This window comes from Schistocerca serialis, chromosome 5 (assembly GCF_023864345.2).
Source record: "Schistocerca serialis cubense isolate TAMUIC-IGC-003099 chromosome 5, iqSchSeri2.2, whole genome shotgun sequence".
Lineage (NCBI taxonomy): Eukaryota > Metazoa > Arthropoda > Insecta > Orthoptera > Acrididae > Schistocerca > Schistocerca serialis.
The window spans coordinates 97141196-97154286 of NC_064642.1; the positions used below are offsets into that span (position 1 = coordinate 97141196).

The following is a 13091-nucleotide window of genomic DNA, read 5'->3' on the forward strand; positions in this document are numbered from 1 at the left end:
CTCGACTCTCTCTCAGTGTGTGCTAATCACATATACAAAAACACAGCAAACATTCCATTGCAGGAACATATCCCAAACTCTATGGGACAATTCCGAACAGTACTTGAGCACTCAATTTACGTATCGACAATAAGTGCTTGGTCTTAGTACAGCGCTCTCAATGAACGTTTCCAACGAATTATTTGAGCCCATACTTCATATTACTGCTTGATAAGATCTGTCTTACTAGTAACGTTGTAAGGTTATTAACAATTGGGACCACCAGACAGTAATTTCTGGAAAAAAACTTAGTGTTAAACAGATCGGCTATAAACGACCAGTAGTCACTCTGACCTGAAAGCACCCATACTGTTATTAGTGCAAGTTGTAGCACTTCACTGCGACTATCCGTCCAACCGCTAATATCTCCACCTCCACTGAGAAATCCACGGTGTGAACGTGACTGTGCAGCACGACTCCTTCACTGTAGCTTCTCAGCATCACATTTTCACTGCGACTCTTCCACTGAAACTGACCATAAGACCCATGTAAAACAATTTTGGAACCAGTTACCCATGCTATACCATCTTGGAACCACTTCGCAAAAAAATGTACAGCGATACCATTACTTTCAACAATTCAATCATTATTTCAGATGACCATCGAATATTCTTGTGGCCAGTTTTCTCTCTTGTTGGATCTTTGCCACTCGAAGCTTCGGCAATGGTACTATACGACACATTTAAGCAAATATTTGAAATAGCAGACGAATAATACTAAACGCTGCGTCAGTAAGTTAAGACGACGAAACTACCCTCACAACACCTAAGAGATACCAGATCTTCCTTTGATCCAACACAGAGTCCTTTCTGATATCCATCAAGCTTGACAGTCAGTCATCATCGTCTGGATCCCTGAACACGTTGGGACCACAGGGAACGAAAATGCTGACCAGATCGCCAAATTGGTTACCAGGATGCCGACTCTGGAGATGCGGGTACCAGAAGCAGATCGATACCGCAACGTTAATTGTTGGAAGCTAGGAGCATGGAATGGTGTGCTCTAGTTTCTCCAAGAGAGCTGAGAATACTACAGTGGACCATATCCATGTGGCAGTCTTTCCTTCGTGCTTTTCATAGGGAATCCACCGTTCTGTCATCCTCACATTGGCCGCATTTGGCTGATCTAATGCAACATCCTGCGACATGAGGATCCACCCCAGTGTTGGTGTGGTGCCTGTGTCACAGTGGCCCACATAATACTAGACTTCCCTAATTTGGCCATCCTACTGTGAGACCTTAAAATTGCTGGTGTGCTGTCTCTGGTGCTAGCAGACGATGCCAAAGCGGTTGATCTGGTTTTACGTTTTACTCTTGAAGGTGGTTTCTACTTCTTTCTGTGAGGTAGGACACTTTTGTTTCATCGACCACTTGAGGGGTTCGTGAGGTACCCCGTCGCTGACCCACGGGTCCCATAGCTGCCCTTGCCCAGTGGTCCAGCATCGCTCCTACCCTTCCACCATTTTATTCTTCTTATTATTTTTCATTTGTCGTTGTTTTAGTGTCTCGTCTTCGTTGTTTTCTTTTCTGATAGTTTACCAACTTGAGGAGGCAGACGCGTTAGAGCTGACAATCAAAACCGAAACCTAGGATATTAAAATAATGGCTCAGGAAGAAGAACTGAACTTTTCCAAAGTGGTTTTGATTACTGCATGGTAACTATGTTGAACGGTAGTGTGGTGCACAGGCAGTTCACTGTATGACATGTATTGTATTGTATGGGACTGGGGACCTAGAAACGACGGAGCGGCTTCGTCCCCGCCGTAGCCCTCAGTAGTTCATAACTGCACAGCAGGCTACAGCAGTCCACTCACCCCACCGCCACTCCTCACCGAACCCAAGGTTATTGTGTGGTTCGGCCCCCAGTGGACCCCTCCCCCCCTCCCGGGAACGTCTCACACCAGACAAGCGCAACTCAAATGTCTGTGTGGTAGAGTAATTATGGTGTACGCGTACGTGGAAACAGTGTTTGCGCAGCAATCGCCGACATTGTGTAACTGAGGCGAAATGAGGGGAAACAGCCCGGATTCGCCGAGGCAGATGGAAAACCGCCTTAAAAACCATCCACAGACTGGCCGGCACACCGGACCTCGACAGTAATCCGCCAGGCGGATTCGCGCCGGTGGCTGGTACGTCTTCCCGCCCGGAAAGCAGTGCGTTAGACCTCAGGCCAACCGGGCGGGCGTATGATATGCAGTAATTCTGCTGTTACATGTCCATTATTAATTTATTTATGACACAGAAAGCATTACTTTTTTATCCAGCCTTGTACAGTTATTTTTCTCTGTAAAACGTAATGTAATTTCTGAAATTAAAATTACGGGAAAGCTCAAATATTTTATGTTATTTAGGTCTTTGAGACCTAAAACTGGTTTGATGCCGCTGTCAACACTAATTCATCCTGCACAAGTCCCTCTGTGTAACTACTGAACCCTGTATAATAATTTTATGGGTGGTGGACCATACTCCGAGACGATGCTGCGGTACTGTGTCTCCAGACGCTGGAAATAGCCGACAACGTTTTATGAACATACATGATCACGGAAACGCAGGCTAGAAATTCAAGGACGCGTGAGTGATTGGTTAGTCTCTTGAATCAGCAGCGTCAAGCAGTTTTTAATGCTGACACGACATCCAACTGATACTATTTCAGTGGATGTGCAGTAGTTTAGAAAGGAACTATCAGTTTGGTATTAAAGTTGAAAGGATAAATGTCAGGGTAGGAATAAGCAAAAATGTGTTACGGAGCAGTAGGGGAGTGGGGGGAATGGTTGATTACGTGCAGTATGTCCTACAATATTTGCTGAACACGATATTTCCTGAAAAACATATATCAGGCGCAACAGCAAAGTTTTGTCCAGATTACATTATGTCAACATATAAACTCCAGGTTGGTTTTGAGAAACTTCACCTTGCATTCAACAACTATTGTTCTGATAACAAAGCTGCTTCAAAACCCTTCGAAAGGAGCTCTGCTAGTAGCCACCCAGTAACTGGTGAAACACCCGACTCAGGGTATACATAACTATCATGGTGGAGTATTACCACATTCACCATCACTTTGAAGTTGACTGCCAAGTAAAACCCGTGCCCCTGTACTTTATTCTGGTTCACAAGGAGAAAGGCAAGTCATAAGAAACAATTAAGAGCAGAGTAAATCAATCTTACAACAACGTCAGCGCAGGGAGGAGGGTGGTGGTTTAAAGGGGGGGGGGGTTGTACGTCGAAACGAGCATGACTTTCGAGATGACCATTGGTAGGAAATGCACCGTTGTGGAGCTGCAGATATAGAGTGACAGACAATCAGCAACAGGCGTTTGTGCGGTAAGCGCATGTGTTTGGATGTGTATCACAGTATCAGTTTGATTACAGGGAAGCGAAATGCAGTGCTTCGGGTGCGACAAGGTGTCACGTTAAACACAATCCAAGCACTTAAGTATTAGCGTCCTTCCTTTCCTCTGTCAGCAACCCTCAGTATTGTAAGTTCCTCAGCAGGTTCTGGATTTCAGCTCTGTCTCGTTGCAGTAATTCAAGACTAGTTGCACATGCTGATGGCGAAATTTCACATTCACTCTTTTTCGGTTACCACAGATATATTCTAGGCCATTTTACGTTTCTGTTTACGTTCTTTACTGTATTTATTTTCTTTACTATAAATCCCATAGTAGCAGTCAGTACCTGTCATACGCAATAGATTTTTTAAGGACATTACATTATTAAGATTCCAAAAACGCTGCTAAGTTAGATCGTTTTATTCGTTACTACACGCTTATCTCGGAAAATAATCTTCAGGTCATCTGTAAGTAAATGATACATAAGTTTGGTACAATATTTCTTATATAATAGGTAAATATTAATTAAAAAATATTATAAAATTCGTTACATACGTGAGATGGATCTGACATCCATACTTTATCGTGGTTCTGTCGCTGTCTCTTTGTTTTAATTACATTCCATTAGTGTTTTTGGAGTAATGACGGTTGGTTATACTAGATATGAGTTGTTTTCTACTACAATTTTCAGAATCTCTTACTTTTCTTTAGAGCAATAATTATGTCACCGCTTATTTGACAGCTGTAACAGCTATACTCTGTGGCTACAAAAAGGTTTTGTTTATCGTGCTGTAATTTGGAAATCTTTCCTAGTGTTATAAATTCAGTCAGGAAATATTTTTCTTATTTGTAAAATAGACAAATAACTACGGAATTCGAAGACAATTGTCAGGACTTTCGTAGAGACAACGTCCTGAAAATAAAATTTGATGAAGCAGAACTAGTAACAGTTGCTGATGAGTCTTCCGGGCTGTGTGGCTGTGGTCGAAGAAACTTTTCGGTTCCTGAGGTTTCGTCCACAGCTGCGCTGGACATCTTCAGGAGTCGTATCTAGTATATTCCGAAGATGACCAGCTCAGCTCCAGACAAAACATCAAGAACCGAAAAGTTTCTTCGACCACGGCCATACAGTATGGAATACTTGTCAGCAACTATGACATCCGGTCGTGAAACTCTTCACTGTTGATCAGAATTGGTAACATTTTGTCGAAAAGTTAATAGCCAGTACCCCTTCTCACCGGGAAAAGCCTAAGGAATAACGATTACATTCACGGCAGGATTTGGGTACAATGTGCATTTTCGACCAAAGATAGAAATAAAAACCAGAGTAAAAGAAACGTAAGGAACTGCATGAATTGGCGCATCTCTCGTTATTTCTTCGTTTAACAATAAAGCAAATGAGTGTACTTCTTTGAATGTGCACTAAATTCTGCAGAGGCAATGTAAAATAGGAATTTTGAGTAGCCTTTCAGGCTAAACAGATTATTCAGGTGTTAAGCTCCGTAGGGGGTGCGAGTGGGCGGTTGTGTATGCTGACATTCGATTTCTTTGAGAGCCTTTGGCCTCTGAAAGGTTGCTGACCACTGATCTAACAAGGGAAACTCCCCATCCCACCCTTCTCAGATATAGTGAAAAAATGTCCCAGTGGACAGCCTGTCAAAACCTGAAGACAGATCATGCACGAAAACAGAAAGAAGGCGTGTTGAACTGTAAAAAAAGAAGCAAAATAGAAACAGCGAACGGTCCAAGCTCAAATGTTCAACATCAGGAAACTTGCAAGGCACACGACGTCCTTGCTGTGTGGTCACGGTGTTGGACTATATAGCGCGAGATCCGTGCTCAAATCTCCCTCGCACCCCATATATACACTGAAGAGCCAAAGAAACTGGTGCACCTGCCTAATATCGTGTAGGGCACCTGCGAGCACGCATAAGTGCCGCAACACGACGTGGCATAGACTCTACTACTGTTTGAAGTAGTGCTGAAGGGAACTGACACCATGAATCCTACTGGGCTGTCTATAAATCCGTAAGAGTACGAGGGGTTGTAAATCTCTTCTGAACTGCACGTTGCAAGGCATCCCAGATATGCTCTGTAATGTTCATGTCTGGGGAGTTTGGTGGTCAGCGGAAGTGTTTAGACTCAGAAGAGTATTTCTGGAGTCACTCGGCAGAAATTCTGGACGTATGGGGTGTCGCATTATCCTGCTGTAATTGCCCAAGTCCGTCGGAATGCACAATGGACATGAATGGATACATCTTGTCTGATCAGACAGGGTGCTTGCGTACGTCTCACCTGTCAGCGTCGTATCTAGACGTATCAGGGGTCCCATATCACTCCAACTGCACACGCCTCACACCGTAACAGAGGCTCCGGAACAGTCCCCTCCTGACTTGCAGGGTGCATGGATTCTTGAGATTGTCTCAGTACCCGTACACGTCCGTTCGTTCGATACAATTTGAAACGAGACTCGTCCAACCAAGCTGTTTCCAGTTATCAACAGTCCAATGCCGATGACGATGGGCGCAGGCGAGGCGTAAGGCTCTGTGTCGTGCAGTCATCAATGGTAGACGAGTGGGCCTTCGGCGCCGAAAGCCCATATCGGTGGTGTTTCGTTGAATGGTTCGCACGCTAAACTTCTTGATGGCCCAGCATTGAAATCTGCAGCAGTTTGCGGAAGGGTTGCATTTCTGTCGCGCTGAATGACTCTCTTCAGTCGTCATTGGCCCCGTTCTTGCAGGACCTTTTTCCGGCCGTAGCGATATCTGAGATTTGATGTTTTACCGGACTCCTGATATCCACGCTACACTTGTGAAATGGTCGTATGGGAAAATCCTCACTTCATCGCTACTTCGGAGACGCTGTGTCCCATCGCTAGTGCGCCGACTATAATGCCACGTTCAAACTCACTGAAATCTCGATAACCTGCCATTGCAGCAGCAGTAACCGATCTGACAAGTGCGTCAGACACTTGTTGTCTTATATATGCGTTGCCGACCGCAGCGCCGTGTTTTGCATGTTTACATATCTCTGTATTTGAATACACATGCCTATACCAGTTTCTTTGGCGCATCAGTGTATCTTTTTTTCATAAAATTATGAACTCTCCGTCTGGTTACTGATGTGCCCATCCTCCTTCTGTAGTCTTGGCGATTGTCACACTATAGATTGGTTAAAGAATGCATTACTGTCGCAAGTAAGTGTGATGAAAAATGAGAGCAGGCGAGATGCCGCATAGACCTCTCACAGAAATGGAAAGAGCAACTAAACTGGTGTGAACTACGTTGCAACGAAGGACGGAATGCAAGAGTTATAATATGTGGTACTTGTGCAGAACGAATAGGATGTACGCATATCTGGAAATCCCTTCGTTTCATCTCGCTGTTGCAAATGCACTTTACACCATAGCACGGACACGAATTTGAGTAAAACTAGGAGACACGTCTATGACCGGACAGACTGTTCATAATCTCCTGAAAAGAAAAACAAAAATTGGGCACGAGGGGTATTTGAACACGGAAATCCCTCTTTGCAGTCTAAGATCGTGACCACATAACCACGACGCTGCGGCTACTGAACTTTCCTCGATGTTCTACATCTTGAGCTTGGATCGTACGCTGTTTCGATTTTGCTTCTTTTTTCACTGCTGAGTACAACTTCTTCCTGTTTTCATGCATGATCTTTGTTCAATTTTTGACGGGCTGTCCACTGGGTCGTCTTAGCACTAAATCTGGGGGGGATCCCTTGTAAGGGAAAGTGGGTAGATGGCATAAGAAAACATGAGCAGCTCGAGTGAATCTTTTATGTAACGACAAGTCTGTTGGAGGTATTTTCGACTGCTGCTGCTGCTGCTGATGATGATGATGATGGTCATTCAAATAGAGGTCAATCACCGAGCTTTTTAGATGCGCCTCGTATTGCAGAAGTTGGTAGCGGAGCGTCTGGACCAGCAACGGCACTGCAGAGGACGTGCTGCAGGAGGTAACTTGTGTGTTGCAGTGGTGTCGCTGCGCCGCGTGTCCGGCATGGCGTGCCTGCTGTCGAGCTACGCGTGGGCGCTGGCCGCGACCGCCTGCCTCACGCTGGACGTGCTGGCCACCGTGGCCTACGGCTTGGACGTCAACAATCAACTGGTGAGTGACACGACAGAACGAGTTCATTCCGTAGCTTTCTAGTGCGCCGGTGAGAAAACTCCGGAAATCACTTACGTTAGCAAAATACACTCATGTTCATAAATTAAGGATAATTGCAGAATGTGGTGCCACACATCGTGGCACTACACAAAACTGGCGCTAATAGCATAGGCACATAGGAAACACACGCGACACAGATCTGTAAGTCAACGGTATTGGTGATAAGTTGAGAAAACCGTCCCGAAACACATGTGCTAAAACGCCACTATTTCCTGCGCATGTACCCCAACGTCAGTACGGCATATGATCACCATGCACACGTACATAGGCCGCATAACGGGTTGGCATACTCTGGATCAGGTGGTCGAGCAGCTGCTGGGGTATAGCCTCCCATTCTTGCACCAGTGCCTGTGGAGCTCCTGAAGTGTCCTAGGGGTTTGAAGGCGTGCAGCGATACGTCAACCGAGAGCATCCCCGACGGGCTAGATGGAGTTTAGGTCTGGAGAACAGGCAGGCCACTCCATTCGCCTGATATCTTCACTTTCAACGTACTCCTCGACAATGGCAGCTCGGTGGGACCGTGCGTTATCATCCATCAGGAGGAAGGTGGGACCCACCGCACCCCTGAAAAGGCGGACATACTGGTGCAAAATGACGTCCCTAGGCACCTGACCTGTTACAGTTCCTCTGTCAAAGACATGAAGGGATGTACGTGCACCAATCATAAACCCAACCCTCACCATCAAACCACGACCTCCATATAGATCCCTTTCAAGGACGTTAAGGGGTTAGTATCTGGTTCCTGGCTCACGCCAGATGAAAACCTGGCAAGAATCACTGTTCACACTATACCTGGACTCGTCCTTGAACATAACCTGGGACCTCTGTTCCAATGACCATGTACTGTGTTCTTGACACCAGGCTGTACGGGCTCTCCTGTGACCAGGGGTCAGTGAAATGATGCACCTTGCAGGTCTCCAGGCGAATAAACCGTGTCTGTTCAGTCGTCTGTGGACTGTGTGTCTGGAGACAACTGTTCCAGTGGTTCCAGTAAGGTTCCGAGCAAGACTATCTGTAGTACTCCGTGGCCGTCTGCGGGCACTGATGGTGAGGTATCGGCCTTCTTGTGGTGTTGTTCACTGTGGACGTCCAGTACTGTAGCGCCTGGACACGTTTCCTGACTGATGGAATTGTTGCCATAATCTTGAGATCACACTTTGTGGCGCATGGAGGGCCCGTGCTGCGACCTGCTGTGTTTGACCAGCCTACAGTCGCCCTAGTATTCTACCCCTGATAACGTCATCAATATGTGTTCTTTGAGCCATTTTCAATAAACAGTCACTGTTAGCACGTCTGAAAAGTCTGCACACTTACTCGCTGCACCGTACTCTGACATGCACCAACACACCTGTGCGTATGCGGACTGCTGCCAGCGCCACCGTGCGACGACCGCAGGTCAAATGCACCGCATGGTCATACCCCGAGGTGATTTAAACCCGCAGACCGCCCACCAGAGCGTTTTGCACCATGTATCAACATTATCCCTCATTTATGAGCATGAATGTATTTCATGCTACATTTGGTTGTTGTTGTTGTTGTTGGTGGTGGTGGTGGTGGTGGTGGTGGTGGTGGTGGTGGTGGTGGTGGTGGCTGTGGTGATGGTGTTCAGTTACAAGACTGGTCTGATGTATCTTTCCGCGATAGTCTGTCCTGTGAAGTTCCTTTTCATCTCTGCCCAACTGTTGCAACCTAACTCGCCCAGATAGACACGCGCAGAAAGTGCTTCTTCTCGGATGCGAGGATACGAGCCAGCCCCAGATCAATTCCACCACGTGGACTAATGACGAGGAAAGGCAAGCAGGCCAGCCTGCCGCATTGAAGTAACAATGGGAAGTCGCGATCTCGTGTCACTGATTAACTTAAAATTCTGTACACTTTTAGTAGTCCATCAGGAAAACGTAATATGCATGTAGTAAGGCGTACTACTTAAGCGCTTCTGAGAAAATCGCAAGGGAAGTTTTACCCTTCAATGATGTATCGGTGCGCTGAGCACGAAATGGTGGCGGTCATGTTGTTAGCGTTCAAGCTCCGTAATCGGCGGATCGCTGGGTCGAGTCCCACTTACGATTTTTTAAATTTTTTTACATTATTTCACACATATAGTATTGGAAATCACAATAAAGGCATTGATATTTGTAAGAAAATTGACATTACCGGTTGCAATAATTCTTCACAATGTATATGCAATAGTGTGAGACCAAGTATGAATGCATGGTTTCGTGGTGATATGAATTAATAAACTTTTTTTCGTCAGCTCATGAGGCGCGTGAAGGACGATCTAGGGCTTAGAGCGCCTGGAGTGTACAAGATACCATGTCAGTGTGGCTGTTACTACGTCGGCCAGACCACGCAGTGTGGAGCAACGCCGGATGGAACACGAGAGGTGCTTGCGCCTACGCTATCCAGAAAAATCAGCCGTGGCAGAACACGCCTTAGAAAATGGGACACCTTGCTCATTGAAACAAAAGTCGCATAATAAATGTTGTAATAATAAAATTCAGCAAACATAAAAATAACTTCGAAAATTCAACAAAACTCCATGCTGCTACACAAGTCCTTCCATCGTATTACCTTTCAAATCTGGTATGAGGGAATAATTTGACTAGTGTTGAAAAAATAGAAAAAAAGAAGGTGAGGGGGACTCAATCCAGCGGTCCACCGATTACGGAGCTTGAACGCTAACCACATGACCGCTGCCAGCTCCCTCTCAGGGTATCAAGGCACCGGTTCGTCAATGACGCGCACAATTTCTCTTGCGACTTTCTCGAATTCGCCTAAGTGGTGCGCCTCACTATTTCCACACTCTGTTATCCTAATGGACTATTAAAAGCGTACAAAGTTTGAAGTAAATCAGTAATCCGAACGTCACGGGCTCCGCTTATCAGTAAATACAGAAACCCGCTACGCAAACATTCCAAAAAAAAAACATTTTCACACTTTGAGATTTACTGTAGACTCAGGCAGGCTGCGTACACAGATACCGCCGCCCATCTCCAGGGGGCCTTGGAGTGGGGGCAAGGAAGGTACCAGCCACTAATTATCACTAACATCACTGCTTTGTCTAAAACTCTAGACGCCGACATATGGGGTACACAGTTTCGTCCTGGAGGGCTCGGGGGCAGGGGGTGGGGGGGGATGAGAGTAGCAAAAAAATGGTTCAAATGGGTCTGAGCACTATGGGACTTAACATCTGAGATCATCAGGCCCCTAGAACTTAGAACTACTTAAACCTAACTAACCTAAGGACATCACACATATCCATGCCCGAGGCAGGATTCGAACCTGCGACCGTAGCGGTCGCTCGGTTCCAGACTGAAGCGCCTAGAACCACTCGGCCACACCGGCCGACGATGAGAGTAGCAGTGTAGGTGTGACACATGTCATAAACAATCGTAACTGGAAAATAAAACAACCAAACATCTATAAATAGTTATAATTTAAATGAGCTGTCAAGAATAATTACACATTGCATGTTGTACCACCCTAAAGCGAGACTTTCAGAGGTGGTGGTCCAGATTGCTGTTCACACCGGTACCTCTAATACCCAGTAGCACGTCCTCTTGCATTGACGCATGCCTGTATTCGTCGTGGCGTACTATCCACAAGTTCATCAAGACACTGTTGGTCCAGATTTTCCCACTCCTCAACGGCGATTCGGCGTAGATCCCTCAGGAAGGTTGGTGGGTCACGTCGTCCATAAACAGCCTTTTTCAATCTGTCCCATGCATGCTCGATGGGGTTCATGTCTGGAGAACATGCTGGCCACCCTAGTCGAACAATGTCGTAATCCTGAAGGAAGACATTCACAAGATGTGCACGATGGGGACGCGAAGTGTCGTCCGTGAAGACGAATGCCTCGCCAATATACTACCGATATGGTTGCACTAGCGGTCGGAGAATGGCATTTACGTATCGTACAACCATTACGGCGCCTTCCATGACCACCAGCGGCGTACGTCAGCCCCACATAATGCCACCCTAATACAGCAGGGAACATCTGCCTTGCTGCACTCGCTGGACAGTATGTCTAAGGCGTTCCGCCTAACCGGGTTGCCTCCAAACACGTGTCCGACGAATGTCTAGTTGAAGGCATATGCGACACTCATCGGTGAAGAACTTGATGACAATCCTGAGCGGTTCATTCGGCATGTTGTTGAGGCCATCTGTACCGCGCTGCATGGTGTCGTGGTTGCAAATATGGACTTCGCCATGGACTTCGGGAGTGAAGTTGCGCATCATGCAGCCTATTGCGCACACTTTGAATCGTAACACAACGTCCTGTGGCTGCACAAAAAGCACTATTCAACATAGTGGCGTTGCTTTCAGTGTTCCTCCGAGCCATAAACCGTAGGTAGCGGTCATCCACTGCAGTAGTAGCTCTTGGGCGGCCTCAGCGAGGCATGTCATCGACAGTTCCTGTCTCTCTGTATCTCCTCCATGTCCGAACAACATCGCTTTGGTTCAGTCTGAGACGCCTGGACACTTCCCTTGTTGAGAGCCCTTCCTGGCACAAAGTAACAACGCGGACACGATCGAACCGCGGCATTGACCGTCTAGGCATGGTCGGACTACAGACAACACCAGCCGTGTACCACCTTCCTGGTGGAATGACTGGAACTGATAAGCTGTCGGACCCCCTCCGTCTATTAGGCGCTGCTCATGCATGGTTGTTTACATCTTTTGGCGGGTATAGTGACATCACTGAACAGTCAAAGGAGTTCCGGGAACCGGGGTGATGCAAAACTTTTTTTGATGTATGAATTTGGTAGAAACAAACAAAACATTCATTTGCAAAAGACGGAATGTTTTTATCTGTATGATAAAGCAAATGACTGAAAATACCAATAATAGCCATTTCACGTTCAGAGTTCTTTTGTAGAACCACATTTAAAAATCTTCTATTCCCTCCTTATCGGCAGTGTTTGAGTTCCATGTATTCTTTAACAACCTTTCTACAGAATTATTCGTTCCACGGAATTCTATGCTAGAGTAAAACAGGTTGTGACGCGATCTCGTACATGTTATCATCCATAGTGTCTACGATTTTGTATTATCTGTAACTACGATGACGTATCATTTCGTGGCAAAACTTACATGTACTTCGCCTGTATGGAACAGGGCAACAACGTGAATAATAGTCTAGTATCAATGCTGAAGAATAGCCAGGAACTTATAAAAAAGCCGAAAACTTTCACATGACGTCCCAATGGTAAACGCCCATAAATAGTTAAATTAAGCAACCTGAACTCTGAAGGTGTACTACGACATAAATACGGCTGTTCGTGCTGAGACATCCACTACATACAGGAACCTGACTGATACTGCATCTGTTAGGTAGGTGCGTAAGTTCGTAGCGTTTTTCTTTTGCGTGTTGGTATTCCGGTTGCTATGGGCCGATTTGTAAATTAAAAAGTTTTATTTTTATTTCACAGTTGCTATCTGGGTTTACATATAGTTATTTTGTCGTTTGGAGATGGGGAATGGAGTTGTGGATGCTCTAAAATGGAGTGCCAAGTGGAGAAATCAGA

The 13091-nt window shown here is 45.9% G+C and overlaps 1 protein-coding gene across 1 annotated transcript in view; it reads left to right on the top strand.

The window, feature by feature from the left end:
- The window catches only part of LOC126481458 (uncharacterized), a 331508-nt gene that overhangs the window by 129142 nt on the left and 189275 nt on the right, over positions 1 to 13091 (top strand). Inside the window, exon 4 of the mRNA XM_050105231.1 lies at positions 7370 to 7503. Coding sequence (XP_049961188.1) covers positions 7370 to 7503 — 134 coding nt within the window. The remainder of the gene's footprint in view (positions 1 to 7369; positions 7504 to 13091) is intronic.